The sequence below is a fragment of the Trachypithecus francoisi genome, unplaced genomic scaffold, assembly GCF_009764315.1.
Source record: "Trachypithecus francoisi isolate TF-2019V2 unplaced genomic scaffold, Tfra_2.0 Lachesis_group1, whole genome shotgun sequence".
Classification (NCBI taxonomy): Eukaryota; Metazoa; Chordata; class Mammalia; order Primates; family Cercopithecidae; genus Trachypithecus; species Trachypithecus francoisi.
Genome location: NW_022681454.1, coordinates 42,874,853 through 42,902,781, shown reverse-complemented (window position 1 = coordinate 42,902,781; position 27,929 = coordinate 42,874,853). Strand labels below are relative to the sequence as shown.

Below are 27,929 nucleotides of genomic sequence, written 5' to 3'. Positions count from 1 at the left end.
ACCCCCATGATTCAATTATCTCCACCGGTTCCACCTTTGACACATGGGGATTATTATATGTGCTGCCAAAGCAAGCACTACACATGGGGATTATTACAGTTCAAGGTGAGACTTGGGTGAAGACAAAGACCCAAGCCATATCATTACAACCCTAACCCCTCCCAATTCTCCTGACCTCACATTTCAAAACACAATCCCACCCTCCCAACAGTCCACCAAAGTCTTAAGTCATTCCAACCTTAACTCAAAAGTCCAAGTCCAAAGTCCCATCTGAGATAAAGCAAGTCCCTTTCGCCTATGAGCCTGTAAAATCAAAAGCAAGTTAGTTACTTCCCAGATACAATGAAGGTTCCATTGTTGGGTAAATACAGCCATTCCAAATGGGAGAAATTGGCCAAAACAAAGGGGATACAGGCTCCACGCAAGTTCAAAATTCAATAGGGCAGTTATTAAACTTTAAAGTTCCAAAATGATCTCCTTTGACTCCATGTTTCACATCCAGATCATGCTGATGCAAGAGGTAGGCTCCCAAGGCCTTGGGCAGCTCCACCCATGTGGCTTTGTACAATACAGCCTCCTTCCCAGCTGCTTTCATAAGCTGGTGTTGAGTGTTTCCAGGTGCAGGTTGTAAGCTGTAGCTGGATCTATCATTCTAGGGATTGGAGAATGATGGCTGTCTTCTCACAGCTCCACTAGGCAGTGCCCTAGTGGGGACTTTCTGTGGGGCCTCCCACCCCACATTTCCCTTCCACACTACCCTAGCAGAAGTTCTCCATGAGGGCTCTGCACCTGCATCAAACTTCTGCCTGGAAATCCAGGCATTTTCATACATCCTCTGAAATCTAGGTAGAGATTCCCAAACTTCAATTCTTGATGTCTGTGTACCTGCAGGCCCAACACCACTTGTAAGCCACCAAGGCTTGGGGTTTTCATCCTCTGAAGCAATGGTCTGAGTTATACATGGCCTCTTTTAACCTCATTGGAGCTGAAGTAGCTGGGATGCAGGGCACAATGTCCTGAGGCTGTATAGAGAAGGGGTGCCCTGTGCCCAGCACACAAAACCATTTTTCCCTCCTAGGTTTCTGCACCTGTGATGAGACAGACTGCCATGAAGGTTTCTGACATGCCCTGGTGATATTTTCCCCATTGCCTTGGTGATTAACATTCAGGCTTTTGGTTACTTATGCAAATTTCCACAGAAGTCTTGAATTTCTCCCCAGAAAATGGGTTTTTCTTTTCTATCACTTCATCAGGCTGCAAATTTTCCAAACGTTCATGCTCCACTTCCTCTTGAATGTTTTGCCACTTAGAAATTTCTTCTGCCAGATAATCTAAATCTAAATCATTTCTCCTTAATTCAAAGTTTCACAGATCTCTAGAGTACATACAAAATGCTGCCAGTCTCTTTGCTAAAGCATAGCAAGAGTCACCTTTGCTCCAGTTCCCAAGAAGTTTCTCATCTCCATCTGAGACCCCCTCATCCTGGACTTCATCGTCCATATCACTATCAGCATTTTGGTCAAAACCATTCAACAAGTCTCTAAGAAGTTCCAAACTTTCCTACATCTTCCTGTCTTCTTCTGAGCCCTCCAAAGTGTTCCAGCCTGTTCCTGTTACTCAGTTCCAAAGTTGCTTCCACATTTTTGGGTATCTTTACAGCAGCACCCCACTCCTGGTAACAATTTATTGTATTAGTTCATCTTGCACTGCTGCGAAGAAATACCTGAGACTGGGTAATTTATAAAGAAAACCAGGCTTAATTGACTCACAGTTCTGCATGTCTGGAGAGGCCTCAGGAAACTTACAATCATGGTGGAAGACACCTCTTCACAGGGCAGCAGGACAGAGAATTGAGTGCCAAGTGAAGAGGGAAGCCCCTGATAAAACCATCACATCTTGTTAGAACTCACTCACTGTCACAAGACACTATGGAGGAAACTGTTCCCATGATTTAATTATCTACACGTGGTTCCACCATTGACACATGGGGATTATTACAATTCAAGGTGCAATTTAGGTGGGGACATCGAGTCAAACCATATCACTAATGATTTTAAATTTTTCCTCATTAAAGTGATGAGATTTATATTTCATATCACTAGGATCTGCACTTTAGTTTCCCAATGTCCCAATACTGTTTATAAGATAATAAGGGCAAAGTATAGAAAATGTTGCAATCACTGCACATACATAAATATATAATGGTGTTGTCATTGCTGAGACTAAACTATTGACTAATGAACAGAACTCCAAACCTGGCATATGAAAATTGGTCAGGGCTATCATTTAAATATGAAGTAAAAAACTTCTTGTACACATGAGCTGTGATAGTTTATGTGAAATGAGCATTGACTTCCTCCCATGGTTGTTTTACTTCCATAAAGGGTTCAAGTTCACATACTTCTTTGAACATTTCCAAATATACTGAAAGCAAATCACAATGTATCAGTATAAAAAATGAAGCATGAATTCCACCAGATTGTCTTCAGGTCCTTTTCAATACTAAGTCTTTGTAATTCTGTGGAAACAAATACGATTTTAAATAAACATGCAGTGGTTCCTTCCCAACCTACAAACTGCTCTCCTTCAATGCATCTTACACATTTATGCCAGATAATCTCCTCAAATCCCCATGACTCTTGTTTAAAAACTCATTTTTTTGAATATTTTTATCAAAACAAGACACTGGATAATGAAAGGACCTCTGATAACTATACCTAGACAATTGACAATCATTAAATCTCAATTATCCAGGGAAAACCAAGATATATATTCACCCTACCTTTGTTTGCTCTTGTTACTGGCTCACTTTTTGAATCCTCGCTAAGAATTCAAAACAGCTTTTCAACTTTATCTCCCATCATTTTCCCACATAAACCCTTTGCTACAAGTAAACTAATCCCCTCACTGGCTCTTAAACATACCTTATGTTTCTGCTAAAAGACTAACTTCCCCATTTTTAATGTAAGTTATATCATATGTAATAGAAGTGTTATATGCCAGGTACTATTCTAATCTATATACATGTGTTAATGAATTTAATCCTCACACTAACCACATGAATTAGTTATAATTACTAGCATCAATTTATATATGGGGTAACTAGATTTTGCCCAGGATTTCACAGCTACCGGGTGTACATGATCTAGAAGTTTGAGCCTAGGGATTTTTTTTCCCCATAGTCACTGTTGTAAATCACTAACATATTGTTTAATTCAACTCCAATCTGCTGCTTGGAAACCTACTTGCCCTTCTATTGCCAGAAAATCTCAGAATCCTCTGATATCAGAGAATATATATTTTCTGCTACTTATGTTCCTGTTCACCTATACTATCTTGCAATCTTTCATATTGCAGTGCATTTCTTCCTCTTTTATTCTTATTCATCATTTGATATGTTTGTGTCTTACCTCTATTGAATTATTGACAGCAGAAGTTGTATGTTCATTAGTATTGATTTATTGTTTGATTTTATACAGTTTTGCTGCTATTTCTTTCTTGATTATATGTATTAGAGGCATATTTGGAACCCTAGTCAACTTCTTTCAAAATATATTCATGCTTCAATTGCTTTGGAATGGCCTAAAATTAGATTGGATTTTCCCTTTTTGTAATATACCGGCTTAGCCATCCATTGCATATCAGAATGTATTCATTCATTTAGTCCACAAGTATTTATGGAACATTTATGATGTAGCCAAGTACTATGCTAGGCATTCAGGATATGAAAATAAAAAATACAGTCCCTCTCAGACATGTGGGAAGGCTGGGTAGTAAACAGATTTCTGTGTTAGAGTTACAGTATGTTGTAATAAGGACTTTTGTAGAACCATAATATGGGTGTTACAAGAGCTATAGAGGCACTTAACACTAAGAGGAGAACCATGGAAGCTTCCAGCAAAGAGTCACATCTGGAGTTAGTCTAAAGATTAAACTAACCAAGAGAAAAAAAGTGGCAGCATTTCAAGAATCAAAATCAGCATGCACTCCCCTTCCAGAAAGAATCAGACAATATTAAACAGCAAAGTACAGTTAGGATATCTGTATTGGTATATGTGTGCTGTAAGGGAGAGTATATCTAGGGATAAGACTGGAGGAGTCAGAATGGAAAATCAAGGACAGCTTATATGCCACGTGGGTCAGCTGCATCTTTTGTTCCACCTCACACCCTCCAGGCCTCATGCTGAATTCCAGCCACAGCTTCAATAAACAGTTTTATGTGCACTTTGTACTAATAGAAACTTGCTGAGAGCTTATGATCTGAATCATTTATTTTCTATCCTGTGCTTTTTCTAACTCCTCCATGGGGCATTCACGGAAGCGCACTCAGCATATGTAGCCCAGGAGTATAAGTAGGTATAGATCTCTTGAGGCAGCTCTTTAGAGAAATGAGGGAAAGTCCATAAATGCAGCTCCCTGTTACTGCTTGGTGGTGTAGATTCTGAAAGTCATTCTAAATATTCCTCAGAAGGCCCTGGAGGGATCCAGGATCAAACCTGATATACCAGATTAAGAAGTTTGATTTTATATATAAGTGCTACAGAGAAACAGTTTGTTTTTTAGTTTGGTTCATAGCAGTAATCAATACACATTTTGATATAGTTAGGTTTTGTGTCCTCACCCAAATCTCATCTTGAATTGTAATCCCCAGCTGTTGAGGGAGGAACCTGATGGGAGGTGATTGGATCTTGGGGGTGGTTCCCCCCATGCCGTTCTGATTATAGTGAGTTCTCATGAGATCTGATGATTTTAAGTGTTTGGCAAGTTCTTCCTTCACACTCTTCTCTCTCGCCTGCCACCATGTAAGATGTACTTGCTTCTCCTTCTGCCATGATTGTAAATTTCCTGAGGCCTCCCCAGTCATGTGGAACTATGAGTCAATTAAACCTCTTTCCTTTATAAATTACCCAGTCTCGGGGACTATCTTTATAGCAGTGTGAGAACAGACTAATACACATCTGTATTGGCTTTTCCTCCTTCCCTCTTGAAAACGCTTTCGACGGGGCAGAGCAAGATGGCCGAATACGAGCAGCTCCAGTCTCCAACTCCCAGCGCGAGCGACACAGAAGACCGGTGATTTCTGCGTTTTCAACTGAGGTACTGGGGTCATCTCGCTAGGGAGTGCCGGACAATCGGTGCTGGTCAGCTGCTGCAGCCTGACCAGCGTGAGCTGAAGCAGGGCGAGGCATCGCCTCACCTGGAACCGCAAGGGGGAAAGGAATCCCTTTTTCCTAGCCAGGGGAACTGAGACACACAACACCTGGAAAATCGGGTAACTCCCACCCCAATACTGCGCTTTAAGGAAACAGGCACACCAGGAGAATATATCCCACACCTGGCCGGGAGGGTCCCACGCCCACGCCCACGGTTCTCTCACTGCTAACACAGCCGTCTGCGGCGATCTATCCGCAAGGCAGCAGCGAGGCTGGGGGAGGGGCGCCCGCCATTGCTGAGGCTTAAGTAGGTAAACAAAGCCACTGGGAAGCTCGAACTGGGTGGAGCTCACAGCAGCTCAAGGAAGCCTGCCTGTCTCTGTAGACTCTACCTCTGCGGACAGCGCACAGCTGCAGCCCATTAGGGGAAAGAGCGGGGGCGGTGCAGACGCGACGACTCTGTCTAACAGCTTTGGGGAGAGCCGTGGATCTCCTAACGCGGAGGTTGAGATCCGAGAACGGACAGACTGCCTGCTCAGGTGGGTCCCTGACCCCTGAGTAGCCTAGCTGGGAGACATCCCCCACTAGGGGCAGTCTGACACCCCACACCTCACAGGGTGGCGTCACCCCTGAGAGGAAACTTCCAAAGAAAGAATCAGACAGGTACACTCGCTGTTCAGCAATATTCTATCTTCGGCAACCTCTGCTGCTGATACCAGGCAAACAGGGTCTGGAGTGGACCTCAAGCAATCTCCAACAGACCAACAGACAGTCCTTCTGACTGTCAGACGGAAAACTATCAAACAGGAAGGACACCTATACCAAAACCCCATCCGTACGTCACCATCATCAAAGTCCAGAGACAGATAAAACCACAAAGATGGGGAAGAAGCAGGGCAGAAAAGCTGGAAATTCAAAAAATAAGAGCGCATCTCCCCCTGCAAAGGAGCGCAGCCCATCGCCAGCAACGGATCAAAGCTGGTCAGAGAATGACTTTGACGAGATGAGAGAAGAAGGCTTCACTCCATCAAACCTCTCAGAGCTAAAGGAGGAATTACGTACCCAGCGCAAAGAAACTAAAAATCTTGAAAAAAAAGTGGAAGAATTGACAGCTAGATTAATTAATGCAGAGAAGATCATAAACGAAATGACAGAGATGAAAACCATGACACGAGAAATACGTGACAAATGCACAAGCTTCAGTAACCGACTCGATCAACTGGAAGAAAGAGTATCAGCGATTGAGGATCAAATGAATGAAATGAAGCGAGAAGAGAAACCAAAAGAAAAAGAAGAAAAAGAAATGAACAAAGCCTGCAAGAAGTATGGGATTATGTAAAAAGACCAAATCTACGTCTGATTGGGGTGCCTGAAAGTGAGGGGGAAAATGGAACCAAGTTGGAAAACACTCTTCAGGATATCATCCAGGAGAACTTCCCCAACCTAGTAGGGCAGGCCAACATTCAAATTCAGGAAATACAGAGAACGCCACAAAGATACTCCTCCAGAAGAGCAACTCCAAGACACATAATTGCCAGATTCACCAAAGTTGAAATGAAGGAAAAAATCTTAAGGGCAGCCAGAGAGAAAGGTCGGGTTACCCACAAAGGGAAGCCCATCAGAATAACAGCAGACCTCTCGGCAGAAACTCTACAAGCCAGAAGAGAGTGGGGGCCAATATTCAACGTTCTTAAAGAAAAGAATTTTCAACCCAGAATTTCATATCCAGCCAAACTAAGCTTCATCAGTGAAGGAGAAATAAAATCCTTTACAGATAAGCAAATGCTTAGAGATTTTGTCACCACCAGGCCTGCCTTACAAGAGACCCTGAAGGAAGCCCTAAACATGGAAAGGAACAAGCGGTACCAGCCATTGCAAAAACATGCCAAAATGTAAAGACCATCGAGGCTAGGAAGAACTGCATCAACTAACGAGCAAAATAACCAGTTAACATCATAATGACAGGATCAAGTTCACACATAACAATATTAACCTTAAATGTCAATGGACTAAATGCTCCAATTAAAAGACACAGACTGGCAAACTGGATCAAGAGTCAAGACCCATCAGTCTGCTGTATTCAGGAGACCCATCTCACATGCAGAGACATACATAGGCTCAAATAAAGGGATGGAGGAAGATCTACCAAGCAAATGGAGAACAAAAAAAAGCAGGGGTTGCAATCCTAGTCTCTGATAAAACAGACTTTAAACCATCAAAGATCAAAAGAGACAAAGAAGGCCATTACATCATGGTAAAGGGATCAATTCAACAGGAAGAGCTAACTCTCCTAAATATATATGCACCCAATACAGGAGCACCCAGATTCATAAAGCAAGTCCTTAGAGACCTACAAAGAGACTTAGACTCCCATACAATAATAATGGGAGACTTCAACACTCCACTGTCAACATTAGACAGATCAACGAGACAGAAAGTTAACAAGGATATCCAGGAATTGAACTCATCTCTGCACCAAGCGGACCTAATAGACATCTATAGAACTCTCCACCCCAAATCAACAGAATATACATTCTTCTCAGCACCACATCGCACTTATTCCAAAATTGACCACATAATTGGAAGTAAAGCACTCCTCAGCAAATGTACAAGAACAGAAATTATAACAAACTGTCTCTCAGACCACAGTGCAATCAAACTAGAACTCAGGACTAAGAAACTCAATCCAAACCGCTCAACTACATGGAAACTGAACAACCTGCTCCTGAATGACTACTGGGTACATAACGAAATGAAAGCAGAAATAAAGATGTTCTTTGAAACCAATGAGAACAAAGATACAACATACCAGAATCTCTGGGACACATTTAAAGCAGTGTGTAGAGGGAAATTTATAGCACTAAATGCCCACAAGAGAAAGCAGGAGAGATCTAAAATTGACACTCTAACATCACAATTAAAAGAACTAGAGAGGCAAGAGCAAACACATTCAAAAGCTAGCAGAAGGCAAGAAATAACTAAGATCAGAGCAGAACTGAAGGAGATAGAGACACAAAAAACCCTCCAAAAAATCAATGAATCCAGGAGTTGGTTTTTTGAAAAGATCAACAAAATTGACAGACCGCTAGCAAGACTAATAAAGAAGAAAAGAGAGAGGAATCAAATAGACGCAATAAAAAATGATAAAGGGGATATCACCACCGACCCCACAGAAATACAAACTACCATCAGAGAATACTATAACACCTCTACGCAAATCAACTAGAAAATCTAGAAGAAATGGATAATTTCCTGGACACTTACACTCTCCCAAGACTAAACCAGGAAGAAGTTGAATCCCTGAATAGACCAATAGCAGGCTCTGAAATTGAGGCAACAATTAATAGCCTACCCACCAAAAAAAGTCCAGGACCAGATGGATTCACAGCTGAATTCTACCAGAGGTACAAGGTGGAGCTGGTACCATTCCTTCTGAAACTATTTCAATCAATAGAAAAAGAGGGAATCCTCCCTAACTCTTTTTATGAGGCCAACATCATCCTGATACCAAAGCCTGGCAGAGACACAACAAAAAGAGAATTTTAGACCAATATCCCTGATGAACATCGATGCAAAAATCCTCAATAAAATACTGGCAAACCGGATTCAGCAGCACATCAAAAAGCTTATCCACCATGATCAAGTGGGCTTCATCCCTGGGATGCAAGGCTGGTTCAACATTCGCAAATCAATAAACGTAATCCAGCATATAAACAGAACCAAAGACAAGAACCACATGATTATCTCAATAGATGCAGAAAAGGCTTTTGACAAAATTCAACAGCCCTTTATGCTAAAAACGCTCAATAAATTTGGTATTGATGGAACGTACCTCAAAATAATAAGAGCTATTTATGACAAACCCACAGCTAATATCATACTGAATGGGCAAAAACTGGAAAAATTCCCTTTGAAAACTGGCACAAGACAGGGATGCCCTCTCTCACCACTCCTATTCAACATAGTGTTGGAAGTTCTGGCTAGGGCAATCAGGCAAGAGAAAGAAATCAAGGGTATCCAGTTAGGAAAAGAAGAAGTCAAATTGTCCCTGTTTGCAGATGACATGATTGTATATTTAGAAAACCCCATTGTCTCAGCCCAAAATCTCCTTAAGCTGATAAGCAACTTCAGCAAAGTCTCAGGATACAAAATTAATGTGCAAAAATCACAAGCATTCTTATACACCAGTAACAGACAAGCAGAGAGCCAAATCAGGAATCAACTTCCATTCACAATTGCTTCAAAGAGAATCAAATACCTAGGAATCCAGCTTACAAGGGATGTAAAGGACCTCTTCAAGGAGAACTACAAACCACTGCTCAGTGAAATCAAAGAGGACACAAACAAATGGAAGAACATACCATGCTCATGGATAGGAAGAATCAATATCGTGAAAATGGCCATACTGCCCAAGGTGATTTATAGATTCAATGCCATCCCCATCAAGCTACCAATGAGTTTCTTCACAGAATTGGAAAAAACGGCTTTAAAGTTCATATGGAACCAAAAAGAGCCCGCATTGCCAAGACAATCCTAAGTCAAAAGGACAAAGCTGGAGGCGTCACGCTACCTGACTTCAAACTATACTACAAGGCTACAGTAACCAAAACAGCATGGTACTGGTACCACAACAGAGATATAGACCAATGGAACAGAACAGAGTCCTCAGAAATAATACCACACATCTACAGCCATCTGATCTTTGACAAACCTGAGAGAAACAAGAAATGGGGAAAGGATTCCCTATTTAATAAATGGTGCTGGGAAAATTGGCTAGCCATAAGTAGAAAGCTGAAACTGGATCCTTTCCTTACCCCTTATACGAAAATTAATTCAAGATGGATTAGAGACTTAAATGTTAGACCTAATACCATAAAAACCCTAGAAGAAAATCTAGGTAGTACCATTCAGGACATAGGCATGGGCAAGGACTTCATGTCTAAAACACCAAAAGCAACGGCAGCAAAAGCAAAAATTGACACATGGGATCTAATTAAACTAAAGAGCTTTTGCACAGCCAAAGAAACTATCATCAGAGTGAACAGGCAACCTACAGAATGGGAAAAAATTTTTGCAACCTACTCATCTGACAAAGGGCTAATATCCAGAATCTACCAAGAACTCAAACAAATATACAAGAAAAAAGCAAACAACCCCATCAAAAAGTGGGGAAAGGATATGAACAGACATTTCTCAAAAGAAGACATCCATACAGCCAACAGACACATGAAAAAATGCTCATCATCACTGGCCATCAGAGAAATGCAAATCAAAACCACAATGAGATACCATCTCACACCAGTTAGAATGGCAATCATTAAGAAGTCAGGAAACAACAGGTGTTGGAGAGGATGTGGAGAAATAGGAACACTTTTACACTGTTGGTGGGATTGTAAACTAGTTCAACCATTATGGAAAACAGTATGGCGATTCCTCAAGGATCTAGAACTAGATGTACCATATGACCCAGCCATCCCACTACTGGGTATATACCCAAAGGATTATAAATTACTCTACCACAAAGACACATGCACACGTTTGTTTATTGCGGCAATATTCACAATAGCAAAGACTTGGAATCAACCCAAATGTCCATCTGTGACAGACTGGATTAAGAAAATGTGGCACATATACACCATGGAATACTATGCAGCCATAAAAAAGGATGAGTTTGCGTCCTTTGTAGGGACATGGATGCAGCTGGAAACCATCATTCTTAGCAAACTATCACAAGAAGAGAAAACCAAACACCGCATGTTCTCACTCATAGGTGGGAACTGAACAATGAGATCACTTGGACTCGGGAAGGGGAACATCACACACTGGGGCCTATCATGGGGAGGGGGGAGGAGGGAGGGATTGCATGGGGGAGTTATACATGATATAAACGTCATGCACATGTACCCTAGAACTTAAAGTAAAAAAAAAAAAAAAAAAAAAAAAAAAAGAAAACGCTTTCATCCCTCCCTCCTGCCCTACATAAGTCTTTATTCACACTTGGCTTTTGAGGGGGACTCAGGCTAATACACCGGATTAAGAAGTTTGATTTTATATATAAATGCTACAGAGAAAAATGGTTTGATTTTTAGCAGGGGAGTAACATAATCAGAGTTACAATTGGATGATGAACAGATTAGCTGAGGGCAAGACTGGAGGCTGGAAAAGAAAATAGGAAGAGTTTCTTCATATTTCGTACTGCAACATAGACATAAAGTTACTAACCAGGAGGTAAATGGATTTTTTAATGAGAAAATAACAATAATGATCCTAAAAATTGGCTAACCAGATGGCACTTTCTGATTGCATTTTAGAAAAAGGAAAATATGCAGGGATGAGCTCTGGCTCCAGGATAAATTATTAACTATGTAGAGTTTGTTTTGTGTTTTCTGTTTGTTTTGCTCCTTTTTCTTTTTCGATATTGTCTTTAGAAACTTTCTAGTATCCTCACTTCCAGAGATGTGAGGGTAAACTAACTTCGGGGTGTGGTGGAGCCCTAATTTGTAGTCTTTGCTAATTTTTTATGACATATAAAACTGCCACCATGGCCCATTCCAAACTGTCAAGGGTTTAATAACTCATTTTCTGTATGATAGACAAACCTGACAGCAATAATTTAAGCATTCCTTAAGAATGACCCCGTATGGCAGATGCACCTGCAGCAATAACTTAGGAAACGAGGGTTGCCATGTAGAGGTTACTGGGGAAAGGATGCTAAGTGAAGACGCTATATAAATCATTTGCTTTTTACAAGTAGTTGAGATTCTCCTGTTCATCTCGCAGCCACTGGGGCATCCCTGCATGTAAGTCGTCAATAAACCCTATGTCTTGTTTACTGGCTCTGGATCTCTTCGTAGGCTTCTTGAACCTGGTGTCATCTCCACTGGACTCATTAGGGTTGGGCACAACACTTGCCAAATTTTTTCATATTTAACACTCCTCTCTCCAGCACACCACTGCGAATTCCCACAGGAAAGGGCCCTGGCTACTTAGAATCCCTGGCAACCAATATTCTCCTTTCTCATTTCTATCAAAATGTGTCTGCCTTTCATTGCTTGTATTCATGTGGTGTGTTCAGACATCCCAGTATCCTAAACTGTGATCCTTCTCCACTCACCGCCATTCCTTCTTGTCTCTAGATAATCTAATTTTATGTTAACACCATGTAGTAGATGTTTTGATGTGCATCCCCCATCCCTCTTCAGGTTTTAGAAACCATTTATAAATAGGCATAGAAGATTGCTGGTTTTGAATAAAACTAACAAATAGAAGGACTTTGCAACAGCTGCAGGCTAAAATATAAGAATATCTGAAGCTTACTGCATACAATTCTGCAAATCCCATGTCACTAAAGTTATCTGTGGTAAAGAAGGTCACCGTGTGGAGTCTCTGGCCAGCTTCAATCGAAAAGTCACAACACCAACTCCTAGGGTTCTGGATCAAGCTCAAGCAAGATGCAGGAGATAGCTACACAGTATTTAAAAGCAGGTTCTGGCATGACCTTGGCCCTGGTAGAAACTCAGCATCTACCCCACCAGATCTCTAGAACTACCTATCAGTACCATAACATGTATACTGTCATACTCACAAGGTCAGGCAGGTATAGCAGCAATTCAGTGTGAAATAAAGGTGGCTTATCTAAGCTCAGGCTCAAGCAGGTTCAGAGACCTCAAGTGAGCAACACAAACAGGAAGGAACACTGGCCCTGCCAGGCATCATGCCATGCAGACCTGCCACCCCCTAGAGCTTTAGAGCAGCATCTCGAAGGTGTGACAGATGCATCAGTTTGGGAGATGACCCCCTTGTGGGAAGGCAGCATCACTCTTCAGGATGCCACTTATACCTAAACCAATGGTTATTAGGTGGTGCTACATTACCAATGGTTAGAATTCATGGATCCAGGAACCAATGGGAAGCTGTAGGAGCCCATTCACCGTGACTCCCAATCACCCACCTGAAGGATTGTGATTTTCTCTGCAACGTTAGGCATTCATAGTCCAAGTCCTTGATCCCAGAAGGGAGCTCTTCCCCCAAGCAATGCAGTAAGAGTTCCACTAAACTTAAAGCTATAGTTGACATCTAGTCACTTTGGGATCATGATGATAGTGATCTAGGTAGCCTAAAAAGCAGTTACAATACCGGCAAGGTTAATTGACCCTGATTGTCATGAGGAAGTAGAACTGCTGCTACATATAAGGAGCAGGGAGAAATATGTTTGTCTGGCACTCGGGGCCTCTCTTGGTATTCATGGGTCTAGCAGTGAGTCAGCAAGTACAGCAGCTACTTCCTGAGAAGGGCATAATTCTCAGAACTCAGACTCTACAGGGCCCGAAAATATGGGGCAACCATGTGAGCCACTTAATTGAGTAGAAGTGCTAGCTAAGAGAAGAGGTGTCTAAAATGGATAGTGGAAGATTATCAGCTATCATTTCAAAACCAATAGCAGTGTGGGAACTGTCATTTATCCCACTAGCTCTCCCATTAACTGTGACAAGGCTGTGCTTGGATGCAATAAACTTAATGGCAGGAAGCAGATAAATCTGAACAGTGCAAGAGGTGAACTGCAGTGAATGTTCCCAGACCACTTCGTAATGCTGGCTGACCCACCCCCCAGCTACTGAAATATAGGCTGCTAAAAGCTCACAGCCAGTGGTCAAAGACAGGTGAGGCCAAATCCGTGCTACAATTTGTATTCCAGACCATCTCCGGCGTCTGGGCTGGTACTGGCTTCTAGCCAAGATGACTACCTTGTTTCGCTTTCTTCCCCGCCTAACCTGCTTCCTTCACTCTCTTTCTTCTGAGATCCTCCCTTAATCAATCACATTTTACAAGAATCCAATTTCAGGTTCTGCTTCTAAGGAACTCAATTTTACACAAAGGAGATCTCTCGAGTGTGGAAATAGGGAAAATAATAAAAAGAATTTCAGGTGGCGGATCAAAATAAAAGCCAAAATATTTGGAGACAAATGTTTTTTCATTGTCCTTTAAATTATTTTGGTTTGTTGTCAGTTTATCTCATGTAAAATGCATTAATATTTACCTTGTAAATTTGCCATGAGGATTAAATAAACAGTATTTAAGAGAGGCACCTGAGATAATTTCCATCACATGTAGGCATTCAATGAAGGGTTGCTTGTATTGCTAATACTACTGGTATCCTTTTAAATAGTTCAAAAATAAAAACAAGCTTGCTGGTGACCAGTAAAATCAGGAAAGCTGGAGCTGCATGGCTGAAAGGCTTGCTGAGAGCTGGTCTGCCCTGCTCTGCATGCAGAGAGCTTTTCTAACATTATTCTCCTCAGATGTGAAATGAGTTCCAGCTCACTAACTGTGGAGCCCCTGAGGTGACTGGCATCCCAGGCGAAGAGTAAAGGAAAGAGCTGTGGGAATGGTTGTTGCGGCTCTGTAGTCGTTGTGTTTTATACTTTATTTTGCTTTTGATGTAATGGAGCAAGCAGGAGAGAAAAATAAAGCCAAGTGCATTGTGTTGGGAAGTTTCTTTCTGTTTTAGATTGCCCAGCTTGGGGGAAATATGGTGTAGATCTTTTTAAAATTGCACAGCATCCTACTATACAGAGAATAAATGACTACTATAGATAACGACAGGTAAAATAGATAAGTAATATACTAACACTTTTACTGCTGTTAATGAAAAACTGTTCACCAGCCCTATTGTCTTTTGAGGTTTCCAAAGTTGTTGTGTCAGAACAAGTAAACCCAACAGGTGAAAAGCTGCGGACTTGAGAAAATATGGATTTTAAAAAATAGAAAGATTAAAATCCTCAAGGACAGGCAAAGAAAATGTACACAGTTTATGAAATAAGATTACTATAAAATGCTTTTGTCATTCAAGAAGCATGACCCAATGTGAGCCAAATTACATACAATAAAAATTAACATCATAGCAAAGTTCCTGGATAATGGTGTGGCAGGCACTCTTGCTTGTTTGTTCACCAGCTATTTCCAACCCCATCCTCCCATGCTATCTTCTATCAAACAAGCAATGCCAGATACATTCCTGCCCTCTTACGATGACAAGGAGTGGTCACATGAAACGTAAGACACTAAATGTAAGAGAATGCATCGGTAATTTTCTGGAATTTTCTTTCTCTTTCTGATAAAAGAATCATGCCTATAAGGAATGTTTTCTTTTGCCACACTCCCTTTCAGTTTTGACACTGGTCTGGCTGTAAGCTATGGCATCCATTTTGAATCTTTGAGAGGACATCAACCAACAAGCCAAGAATGGCCAGGCAGAACAACAGGAAACGTCTGGGTCCTTTATCATATATAAAGCCACGAAAAGACCTCAGTAACAGCCTATTTTGAATATCCTAAATGATGTAATACATGTCTGCACATTTTCAGCCATGTCTAGCAGTCCACCGTGTGGCTCATAGCAGAAGATATTCCATAGAGATACAAATTATTCCTTGCATTGGTGTGAAAGGTATTAAAAATCAATCCAGGCTATTACTAAAGAAGAGATTGATTCTGTCTCTACACAGAAGGCGAAAGCAAGGCTTTCAGGATGACAGGTGTTACCAAGAAATACTCAGACACAAGGCATGTGGGTGGTTGGCTGAGTTCACAGGTATAGAGCCAACTGAAGCAGAGCCAGGCTGGCAAACATTTGGCCAAGTAGACACGGTAGTTAATATTAGGGAATCCAAGGCAAAGACCTAGGTGGGGGCCAAAGCCAAGACAGGATCTCCAAGAGAGGAACTGGCCTCAAGACAACAGGTTTGTGTGGCAGGGGTAGAGCCAAGTTTGGAGGCGGCAGCTGAGATTTTTCAAAGTGAAGTGATTTCTGCCAAAAAATCTTGTGGTACCAAGATGCCTTTTACGGAGTGGCCCAGGACTTCCCACTCAGCCTTATTTTAAAGAATGTTATCTGAGAGGAACAGAATATCTATAAAATTTATAGAATTGGGTCAGATATCCCATCTCTGTTCCCTAATAAGCTTTTGAGTTCTTGCCATATGTTACAGTAACTATGTGTTTGTGTATCTCATAAGCAAGAATTAAATTCTCTGAGGACAGAAATCATGCTTTATTCATCTTTGCACCCTCATTGACTAGCAGAATACTTAGTAGTACTTGATTCACAATTTGTTTGAGGAAGGACAATAACAATAACAGTATTTATTGAGTATTTATAAGGTACCAGGCATCGAGAAATATGTTTTATATACAATAACTCATTTATTTCATAGAAATAGTCACAACCGTTATCCCCATTTGACCAATAAAGAAACTGGGATTTATAGAAGTTAAGTACATTTTCCCACATTACACAACTAGGAAAAGTTAGACTGCATCTGAAACCATGTCATCTCTCTCCAGAGAATAGTGCCCTTCTGTATAAATGGAGGGAAAGCAAGCACAGTAATTATTTAAGACACTACTGGGGAATAAGGTATTTTTATCTTCTTTCTCTCACAAAGAAAAGGTGGGCTTTGATTTCTAGAACTTAGTTCTTCTCTTGCTCCTAAGAATAATAGATAGAAGAATGTTTTCAAGAGTCAAGACATAAAGGCAATGAAAGTAAGTAGTCCCAAAAGCTGGAAAGAGCAAAAGTTGGGCATCTTATGTGAAGGGCTTTGGGTGCTGTCTGCAGCATCAGTGTAGCACATGGACTGAAGGAGCAGCAATGTAGATGGACACCAGGATCCATGGACCAAAATCATCTCTAGACATTCTGGCCCCTTGTGAACCCATGTATCTTGCTGATCACAATGTGTGGGGAAAGAATCCTGAGTGCTGACTAGTACAGAACTCCCTGTCCATTCCTACATGGAGCATCCAAGAGCCACTTTTAATCTGCTTTGGAAACATCAAGGTGAATGATGTTCCCTGAAGTAGTTGGTTGCGTATCACATTTAAACCTCCAGCAGGAAGGAGGGAAGGAGAGAGGAAAAGACTCTTATGCAGGATGGGCAGGCAGCTACTTAATGTCCAACATAGGCTTTGGGTCTGCTTCAGTTCTCATAAGCTCTCAGCACGAATGCGTTTTGGGAGGGGCGTGTACAATTTCATCTCCAGAAATTCTTCATGGAAATATAAAAAATATTCCCTGAAAAAAATCAGCTTGTAATTGAGTAGCTGAAGCAGGAAACATTGGCCTTGGAAAATGCTGAAGCAAGCACAAATTTAGGAAAAAGAAAAAAGAAAAATGGAAAAATGGGAAGGGGCATTTATAAATGTATGAAAAGGGAAATTCCATAATTAGAGGAAGAGCCCTGAAAGTTGTGATTAAGAAAATCTACAAAGGTGTGGCCCAAATTTTTATTATTTGGTTTTCTATGTAGTTAGAAAGAGGCAGCATCCTTAGTAAGGACTATTGGTTTATTTGTATCATCTTTGTAGTAGATTTTCTAATATTATTTTAAATAAAACATTGTATAACTATATTATAAGGCCTGCTATTTAAAGCACCAGGCACTGAGAGAGGCAATCTTCAGCCTTCGGGCTCCAGTTGTAGCCTCTGGGTTTTACATGAAGCCTCCTGAGTTCTAGAAGCCCAGAGCTGGATTATTCATTCAATTAATTCAATAATGTTTATGCTCTGACAACAAGCTACACGCTTCTCTGAGATCATAGTTATTTCCATTAGACCATAGGAATTAAGATGACCTCTTGGGTACAAATGACTCCTTTTCTGAGCAAAGTTTCTGGCACTACAGGAATAATGTATTAGAGTCACTCTTTATTTTTCTTCAACTTTTATTTTAGTTCAGGGGTACATGTGCAGGATGTGCAGGTTTGCTGCATAGGTAAATATGTGCCATGGTGGTTTGCTGCACAAATCATCCCATCACCTAGGTGTTAAGCCCAGTACAAGATTCTGTTAAGTCACAGAATCCTGGGACATTGGAGGGCAACCCTTCGGCCAGATGCTCCACAAGCATTGTGCATTTGACAGATATCAAAGGAAGATACACATGAGAGGGCATGTGAACCTGGCTCCTCACCAAAGGTGATACACAAATAAGAACAGTTGCACTGTGGCATGGGTTAGTTCTGGGACCCTCATGAGCAGAGTTACCTAGTAGCCTCTCCCTGCTGACCCTGCTCTAGACCCTCCCCTCAATCCCTAGGCTCCGCACAAGTTCCTGAAGTCACAGACCACCCAGCTCTTGTCCCCTTTTAAACTAAGATGACCCTCGTTAGTCTCCACCCATTTGGTACTCTAAGTTTCCCTATTCTCTTTCCACTGACCTGTAATAACAATTCCCCAGAGCCTTTTCTTCTGACAAAATCTATCTCTAACAAATCAACACCTTTGGGTTTCACTACTCTACCCTCTTTTGGACTAGTCAAGCTTACACAGAGTTTTCATATAAAAAGGAGCTTAAATTTCATGTAATTAATTACATAAAAAATACAAAAGAAGCAACTAATTCTTTCACAACTTAATTTTGTTATTTAAGAATCAAAAAGTAAGCAATACTCCTATTATTTACTTTATTTGCTATGCAAAAGGGTCTATTACTTCACTCCTGATGCAATGTTCTAAGGCATAATTTATCAGCAATTAAATGAGATAATGAATTATTAGAAAAATAAAATTGAGCAAAGAGTTCTCAAATCTTAGTTGAGTAGATTTGTACACATAAATAAAATGTCCTTAGCTGAAAATTTCTGCACGACATCTTATTCTGTTTATAATTTCGTAAATCCCTTCCAGGTGATAATTATTGAAGGACTGATACATTTATATGCTGTGTCAGTTTATATAGACTATTACATGTTTATATTACTTTTATACAAAATTTAAAATACCGGGTCTCAGAGAAAATATCAGCATGGGCAATAGCTGCCAGCGCGAGCAAGCCACCAAAAGAATGTTTGCCTTGTTTGCTGTTAAATTGTGTTTTTAAGTTTTAGAAACATCAGGTGCTAATTCCCTAATTATGTGGTAATCATGGGCCACCCATAAGCGTTCATTAAGCAGTTTCAAGTCATATTGCAGAATCTGTGACTTTGCTCAGCAGGTTGTTCTAAAGTCAGAATTCAGACAGATTCATAGGATTAAGCTCAGGTAATTACCAAAGTTCCACAAATTAAAATGTCATGATACAAGGATTCTGATGAACCAGGGAAAAAATGTGATTTTCCAACTTAGATATTAATTGAACTAACTTTAGAAGGAAAGTTTTAACATGATGAGTAGAACTTAGATAAGTCAGTGCTTATGGTCAGAGTCACTGTTATTCACTTCTAGAGACTTGTAGGATCATGATAAGAGTCATTATACAGATGAGCCTTCAGTTTTTGTCCTTGAGACAAAACTCAACTAGAAAGAAAGCAAGAGCAAGCTAAAGAAAAAGATCCAAAATAAAATGCTGGCCTAATAAGAGAAAGACCAAAAGGAGAAAAATATAAGCATTGGCCTAAAGAATGCATAGAGGCTGGTAGGCCAACAAGAAAGCAGAAAGAGAGAATTTTCTGGTAATGAAAACAAAATCTTTTTTATCTGAGTTCCTCCAGGAATTGCTTTACACAATCATTCACAACACACTGCTAGATAGTCCATGAAGGCAGGAATTGGGTGTTAGTCCTCACATTATCTGACGTATTTTTTGTTTCATGGTAGATATGTAATAAATAGTAATTAATGAATGATTGAAAATGATCAAAAGAAAGAATGGAATGAAGTAAGCCAACACTTCACCATGCAAACTCTAGTCCTGTCCAATATCGGAAATCTCCAAATCCAAAAGAGATGGAGAAGAGGGAAATAACCACTAAGAGGGTCCACTTAATTCATTAACTCAAAGAAAGAGCATTTCTTGAAGTCTTACTCAGTATGTTGCTAATACCACAAGCAAGAAGAGCCAAGGATGGTATGTGCAGGGTGGTCACAGGACTCTAAGTTCTATCACCTTAAAATTCTTTAATTGCACATAAATATTAGTAGTACCAACTCATCTTTGCTGCTTTTTCTTTCATGCTTTTTACATAAGTCACTTAACCTGTTAGTGTAGTTTCTCACATCATTTGGATTGTATCAAAAATCCTAGAGCTTCTTTACCTACTTACTAATATCTAAAAAGATATTATTTCCATTAATACGTGATAGTCTTGACAGAACACTATATAAGAATTTCTTGGGATACATGACATTTTAAATCCTATAAATTAATGTTTCTGACACAGAGAAAAAGCTCAGATCATAATTGATAATTGATTAATAGTAATATACCTCACAGGGTTGCTGTGGGGAATAAATATCAATGCACATAAATAATGTCAACAGTGTCTAATACTTAATAAGTACTTAATGCTAATCATTTTTCCAGAGTGGTCCAAATAAACCAGTGGGACTAAGGAGTCATCAAGAATATCACCTAGTTTTTACTGAACTATTATTCTATTATCAGAGTTTGATTCAGTGAACCAGAGATGGATAATAAATACTGCTAGAAAGGTCTATTAACACTACCCATCCTGAGATAGTGAACCACTCTAAGCACCAATATACTTGAGGTAAACAAGTCATCCTCTTCCAGTGTCAATCCTTGCGGTCTCATGACACTTTAATCAAATGATGTTATAGAAATGATGTAAACCTTTTTAAAATACAAGTCAAAGCTGAATTGCAGCTATTTAACTCTGCAGAAAAAAAACCTTTTCTAAATGAAGATCAAATGTTCAATAAACGATAAATTGTAAAACCTACTAACCAAATGTTGAAAATTCAAAAGGCCAGATTATATAATAATAGGATATGTTTAGTCTTATTACATGATATATTTAGTCTTCATGTTTGTTATCATGACATTTCAAAACTTAAAGTTGGGAGTTTTTGCATACAGTATAACACTTTTGAAAACTGTGAAAGCCAAAACAGCAAAAGTAAGAGTTATTGCATTACTAGCTTTGGGCCAGAGACTGGATTTCTCTGACACTGAGCTATCTAAAAATAAAAATAATAAGAATTATTATTATTATTATTATTATTATTTTTCTGCTCACTTTACAAATTTTGGGGTACAATTAATTAAAATAATATATGTGACATGCCTGTGTAAAATGCAGAATAACATTTTATTCCTCATTACTGAAAAATTTTGGAAAAATTATTTACTTTCTTTAAAGATTAGCCATTGTTACTTCATGCTAAACAAATTACAAATCACCGTATAGCTCATACCTCTCAGTACCCAGTTGACATCATTAGATTTGAGATCTACTTTGTTCTCAGCAGCAAAATATTTCCAAAATCTCTCAGAGTGAGTCCTCAGGTTTTGCCACAAACATACTATTTTTATTTCATTTATCTTGAAATATTAGAATGCTTATAAATACAATCACACTAACCAGAAATATGCATGTACATGCATAGACAGGGGTTATATGTTTAATTTGAGTTCTTAGAAAGGAAATGCCAAATTATAGTATGTGCTGTAATTATTTTCCTTCTTTGCACCTATTTATCTCTAAAACAGGAATTTTAAATTTGGAGAAGGAAAAGGAATTAAAAATTATGGAACTTACAGTAGAATATTCTAACATGTATACTCACAGTCTGAGGATAAGGTCAAGAAAAAAATCGCTGTCTGAAATGTAATCTCATAAGAATAAATTAGCAAAAATAAGCAGCCTTAATTATCTGCATCATTGACCCACTCTAAGAGAATCTGAAAATATTTTGCTGCTAAGAGCAAAGTATATCTCAAATCTAATCATGTCAATTATGTACTGAGAGGTATGAGCTATATGGTGATTTTGCAATTTGTTTAGCACTAAGAAACAATGGCTAATTTTTAAAGAAAGTAAACATGTTTTTTAAATTTCCAGTAATGAGGAATAAACTTATGTACCTAGATAGACATATTCTAAGAGAAGAATTTCTTGGAGAGTATTAAAAAGAGAACAACTACATCAGAGTGTACTAGTAAGATTTCTGGACCTGTTCTCAAATGAACTGATAAATTTGAATATTCATGGGCAACATGGCTGTCGGGATAACCTTTATTCATCTTTGGCTCAGAAAAATCTTTTTGATAATCTAACCTGATCAAAAGAATGAATAAGAAATCATTGCATATCTTATTCATTTTCTTTATTAAATATTGAAGATATAAGGAATGTTAATATTTTTATTTACCCATAGGAACTGGATGAATTTCCTTTTACACTCTAGGTCAATGATTCTCAAACTTCAGTGCACGTAAGAATAACCTAAAGAATTTCTAGTAATGCCTATTTCCAGGCCACAGTCATGCCTACATTCTAGGTTTTCAGATTTCCAAATTGGCCTCTCTCGAGCTCTGTATTCTTGTTATCTCTGGGAGAGTTGGCAAATTCAGCCACCTGGAGCTGAAGCGCCATAATCTAGAACAGCTAGAGACATTTTGCTTCACCATTAACCACCCTCTACAACGCCCACCTGAGCAGCCAGGTGGCCTTCTGCTTTTTGCCTCCTGGTTCATCACTACCTTTAACAACCTTGATTAATATTGCACATCCTCAAATACCCAGAATTATATAAGGTAAACTAATTGACAAATAAAATGGAAATTCATTCTGATTTTTCTTTAACAGACAGCTTTCTAAGTAAGTGCTGCTACGAAGTAAAAATATTTTAAGGCAAAATTGCAATGACTTTTTCTGTGCAGTTGAAATTTTTTCGGGACATATGCCAATGTTTTATGAGACAGGGATAAAAGAGTGGGAAACTAATGCAGAAGAGGCAAGTGATTGACAGGGTCTTTGAAATATTTTATTTATATTTAGGGCCTTCTTTCACATTTAAGGTTAAGTGCTTTAAGGTTTTAAAACTTAAAACAAAAAGAAAAGCCTCACTGTTTCTTCAATCACAGTTCCTTGCTTCAATAAGATTGGCTGTGCATTGAAACCTTAATCAAATATCCAAGATACCGACTGCTCACTTTTTCCTCCCTGAGGGAGATTACTAAGTTCCATCCAGTCAAGTTTACTGCTTACTTTGCAAGGGATATGGAAAATATATAGGGGGAAAAGTCATATCTGGTAGAGGGTATAGGAGTAACTGAATAATAACCTCTGCTTCTAGTCCCTGGGGCTTCTCTGTGGGATGCCTATGGGAATTACATACACTATCATCCTAAGACATAAGGCTAAGATGTAAATTACCCCAAATGACATAAATATCCCTTTAAAAATGTGGCAAGTATCCAAATCAGATCTCTACATAATGTTGAGTGGGGTGTATTGCACAACTTTAAGGGGTGCCATTCATGCAGACAATGGGCAATGGAGCTCCTTGGGCAATAATGCAACTGGCAGCCCTGATCCAAATGTAGTTGCTCCTTTAACTTATGTTTTGTCCTGGAGATACCAGAGAACATTCACACAATGAAAATGCTGCTGATGACAATGAAACTAAAGATAATGACCAAAATTTGTGAATACCTACAATAGGCTGATGACTTTGCCAACATTTTAAAGAAAGGACCAGACTGGCGGGCAGTTGGGAGGGACAGATCTGATTAAGTACCAAAGACCCTGAAGGACCTCTGCTAATAATCTTTATTGCTCTTTATTGCTCTAAAACAGAGAATACATGGAATGGGGCTAAATTATTAGAAAAAGGCAGTTTTATTGCTTTTTCTCAAAATGGGGCTATGGAACTATGCATAGAAAAATATGCAAGTAAATATTGTAAGCTAATCTAGTGTGAACATTTTGATTTTGGAATTTCTTCTACTTATTTTTTTGTGAGTTTAAAGCACTGTCAGCATAAACACATAGGGAGAAGAAAGTTTTTCTCTTTGAGGTTTTAAAGACAAGATACTTACTCATAAACAATAAATTTGGGGGGAGATTTGAATAAACAGATGCAAATCAAAGTACTAAAATTTTAGTTTTGTAAACCCTCCAAATCATAAGGCAATTCAAATAATGGCAGACTAAGTTAATCATAATGAATGCAAACATTTTATTTTTGAATAATGCAAACTTTTGAATGAATGCAAACTTAATTGTTGCAAAAAAATCTTGGTCTACTCCTTAGAAATAATAATTTCTGCATTTGGTGAAACTCAGTGGCCACTAAGATTATCATAACCTAATAATCACATCTCTAGAAACTGATACTAGATTGTTTCCAACCTAGTAGAACATAATCATCAGTTTCTGATTTTCAGTCTCCAACCTCACCCCAATATGTAAAATTTTTTACCAGTAAGTGCCATATATTAAAAGAACCTTTGCTCTCCACTGCTTTTATCCTTTAACTAAAACTAATTTTTTAAATCCTCCCGATGTGATATTTTCAAATACTTTCTTTGAAATAAAAAATATTTAAGTACTTTCACTGAAATCCTCTCTTCACCACTCACACATTCTTATATAATATAGAGACATTAAATCATCATGAGACCATTTTATTTAAAAATTGAGAATAATATAAAAAAGAATTACAATGAAAAACATCGACTACCTTAATGATAGCAATCACGAATTCCATTCCTGACAGAACGACATCTGTTTTTAATATAAAACAAATCACTTTACCAATGCTTTCAAAAACTTGTTAACATTAGATCATTGTCAAAAGCCCCAATACCTGAATAATATATTTCAATATTACTCTGCAGAATCTATCACATTTAAAGGCTAATTATTAACTATAAAATCTGGATCTCAGTTTGTACATTTATAGAGGAGTAATTTTTCCAAGCATCATCCTAGAATTTTTATGGGCAACTTAATAGAGAAATTGATATTGGATGAAGCCTGCAACCTCCTCAGGAATGTGAGGAAGTCAAAGTAAGTCTTTATTGCTGCACAACATTCCAGTTGAGCCCAACCTCATTGAATGCATGCACTCAACCTTTTCTGGTGTTAATATCTACACGAGTAATGATAAATATCTCACTGGTATTTCAGGGATAATAAACCAGAAGTTAACTTTTAATCTTTGCTCAAATGCTTTGAACAGCATCGTTTTTCTTTTTCCTTAGCAAAGAAGTAGACATATTATTTTAGCCATCACACACTGGAAGAAAAGACCACGTACATGTTAGAAATTTGGCCTTGAGAAGTCAGTCTATTTCCCCAAGCATAATGATCATATTTTTAATTGACAGCTGTTAGCGCAGTATCTTAGGTGCAAGAGTGTCTCTTGAAGTATGTAGGAGTTGCAAATAAGAAAGGATTGCTTTAGCTGGAGAAATGAGAGGTGTTTAGATGGTGAGTTAGGAACAAAGAGCAAGAGAAGGAAACAGCAATGACTTACCTGTAATACTTTGGTCAAATTGTTAAATAGAGCCTGGCCAGCACTCACTTTGTATTTGACGCCTCTGACTGTGCCATTTTTGCTTAAAATGTTGACTCTTCTTGTACCAAAACCCTTCTCACTGGCAGCCCTTGCTAACACAAGCAAGCTATCCTGGTCATTCTCATTCTCATCACCTTCTGATTCTATGTGCCCATTCTGCTGTCCATCAGAATCACTTAATCCATCTATCCCACAGATACTGGCACATTCAGAATCCAGAGAGCCTGAAGGTAGCCCATCTTCATACACCTCCTTCAGAACTCGCCCACTATGAGAGGACGCGATCCGAAACCGGACTTTCCGTGGTCTGTCACTTTCTGGCTTCATCTCCCTTTTCAGCATGGTCACCTCCACCCACATGAACAGCTTATAGCATTCTGGATCCGTTGTTATTGCACTAGTCCACTTGCAAGATGGCAATATCAGAGCCAATTCTAGTGATGGCAGCACTCCTGTGAAACTAACATAGAAAGGAAAGAAGATTCCCAAGGACTTACAGTGCGCCTCTGCTATTAATAATGTATGTGTGTGTGTGTGCTATGGTTACCTTTAAACTAAAACCTGCAAAATGATCCCAACCTTTAAATATTAAATAGCCATGGTGGACTTTTTAACAGGACAAGGGCAAGAAAGTGGCATGCAGTGAATCCGAAAATACGTACAGGGCAAGAAAATGAAAGGCTTGAACTTTGAAGCCAATGGTGGGCATTGAAAAGGACCTGAGCAGTGGACATATCTCTACTATTCATTGTCCAAACCAGAGGTCAGAGGTAAAATGTGGAACCAAGTTTGTAGGATAAGAGAAATCACAGTTTTCTCACAGCACTTATTTCTTCTTTCATTCACACTGCATGATCTTTCAAAAGGCAGTGAACACGCTGCATACCTGCACAAAGCTATCTATGTTACTTCTTATTAAATCATCAATTAGATTTCATCTACATTGCATAAGATGAATATCCAACTTACATCTATCTTCATGTTCAAGTAGTTTTACATCTATCTTCATGTTCAAACTTGGTAACAAAAGTGCTATTTTTTAGCTTTTTGAAAAGACAGAGCTTTTGCTTTGTTGCTTTCCCCCTTCTGCTAGTAGAAAACGTTGTTCTCTTTGACAGAGGACAGGTTTGAGAAAGAAAACATATGCAGCAGTGAGGGAAGAATGGAAAAACCCTCCAGGCTAGCCAGATCAGCCAAAGCAATCCAAGTAATCAGCATTGATAAATATTATATCCCAATCACCCATGCATAGAGAAAGGTGCTCCTCATGCTGTGCTCAGTGTATTTTCTATCACTTTGGCAAGCATCTAAGGAACCTGTTACGATATAAGATCATATTGAAATGTACACTATAGTGAGTGCCCCAAGCTGTCTGCACCTCCTGAGGGAGGATGAGCAGCTGACCTGCACAAAGTACTACACGTTTTTAATTTTTATAGTTTTGGTCTCATTATGAACTTAATTTACATTTATTTTAGAAAATTCAGAAAAATAATAGCATGAAGTTGAAAACAAACTCATGAAAAATCTCACTAGATATGTTAATAATTTTGTGTATTTTCTTCCAGTGTGTACAGCAGAGATGCTCCATGGTTCACAAAACCAGATTGTCCAGACTCTTGCATTTAAGGGAAAAGGGAACAAGTGCCTAGCTTTTGACAATGATTGTGAGCAAAAGTGATACATCATTTATGCACCACGGCAGTTGAGACAGAGCCTGCCCTGTCTATGCTATTTTTCTTCCTGCCTCAACTGCTAGCTGCATGACCCCAGAGCAATCTGGAAGCACTATACTGAGCTTGTCAGAGTTACAGAGAAATTAATAACCACGACCACCCTGCATTAGATGATGTAATGGGAAAAAATAAGCCTTTATTGTGTTAAGCAATGAAGACTGAAATTTAAGAGTTGTTTGTTAGAGCAGATATCATTACTGAATCTGATTAATATGTGTCATATATAAAAGCATATTTCATTTATTTAGTATCTTGGTTTTTTTCAGTCAACCTTATAACGTGAATCATTTCCCATACCATTTCTGAGAAACATAAATTTAATGTGTGTATTAAATCTCCTGATAGCCATGTTGTATTTTATTTTATTCTTTCTGGATTGCCAGATGTTCATTATTTAAAATGTTTAGTAAAATAATGCTATAATTAATATTCTTGCTTAAAAATCAGTGTACATATATATGGTTGTTTAACATAAATTTATTTGGGTAAAACTGATGAGGTAAGAATTTTTACAAATTTAAAGTTCTTGATAAAAATTGTGATTTGCTTTTAAGACAAATTGTATGAGTTACACTTCTACTAGTATGTGAATGCCTGTTTTACTGCACTTTTGCCAGTGCCAACACTGAATACAGGCATACCTCAAAGATACCGTGAGTTTAGTTCCAGACTGCTGCAATAAAGCAAATATAAACAGTCACATGAACTTTTTGTTTCCCATTGCATATAAAGTTATGTTTATACTATACTATAGTCTATTAAATGTGCAGT

The 27,929-nt window shown here is 38.9% G+C and overlaps 1 protein-coding gene across 1 annotated transcript in view; it reads right to left on the bottom strand.

Moving 5' to 3' along the window:
- GRXCR1 (glutaredoxin and cysteine rich domain containing 1) overlaps window positions 1-25,765 on the bottom strand; it is a 149,433-nt gene extending 123,668 nt beyond the window's left edge. The window contains exon 1 of the mRNA XM_033214113.1: window positions 25,381-25,765. Within this exon, the coding sequence (XP_033070004.1) occupies window positions 25,381-25,764 (384 nt within the window). The 5' untranslated portion in view covers window position 25,765. The remainder of the gene's footprint in view (window positions 1-25,380) is intronic.
- Between the last annotated feature and the right edge of the window lie 2,164 nt (window positions 25,766-27,929).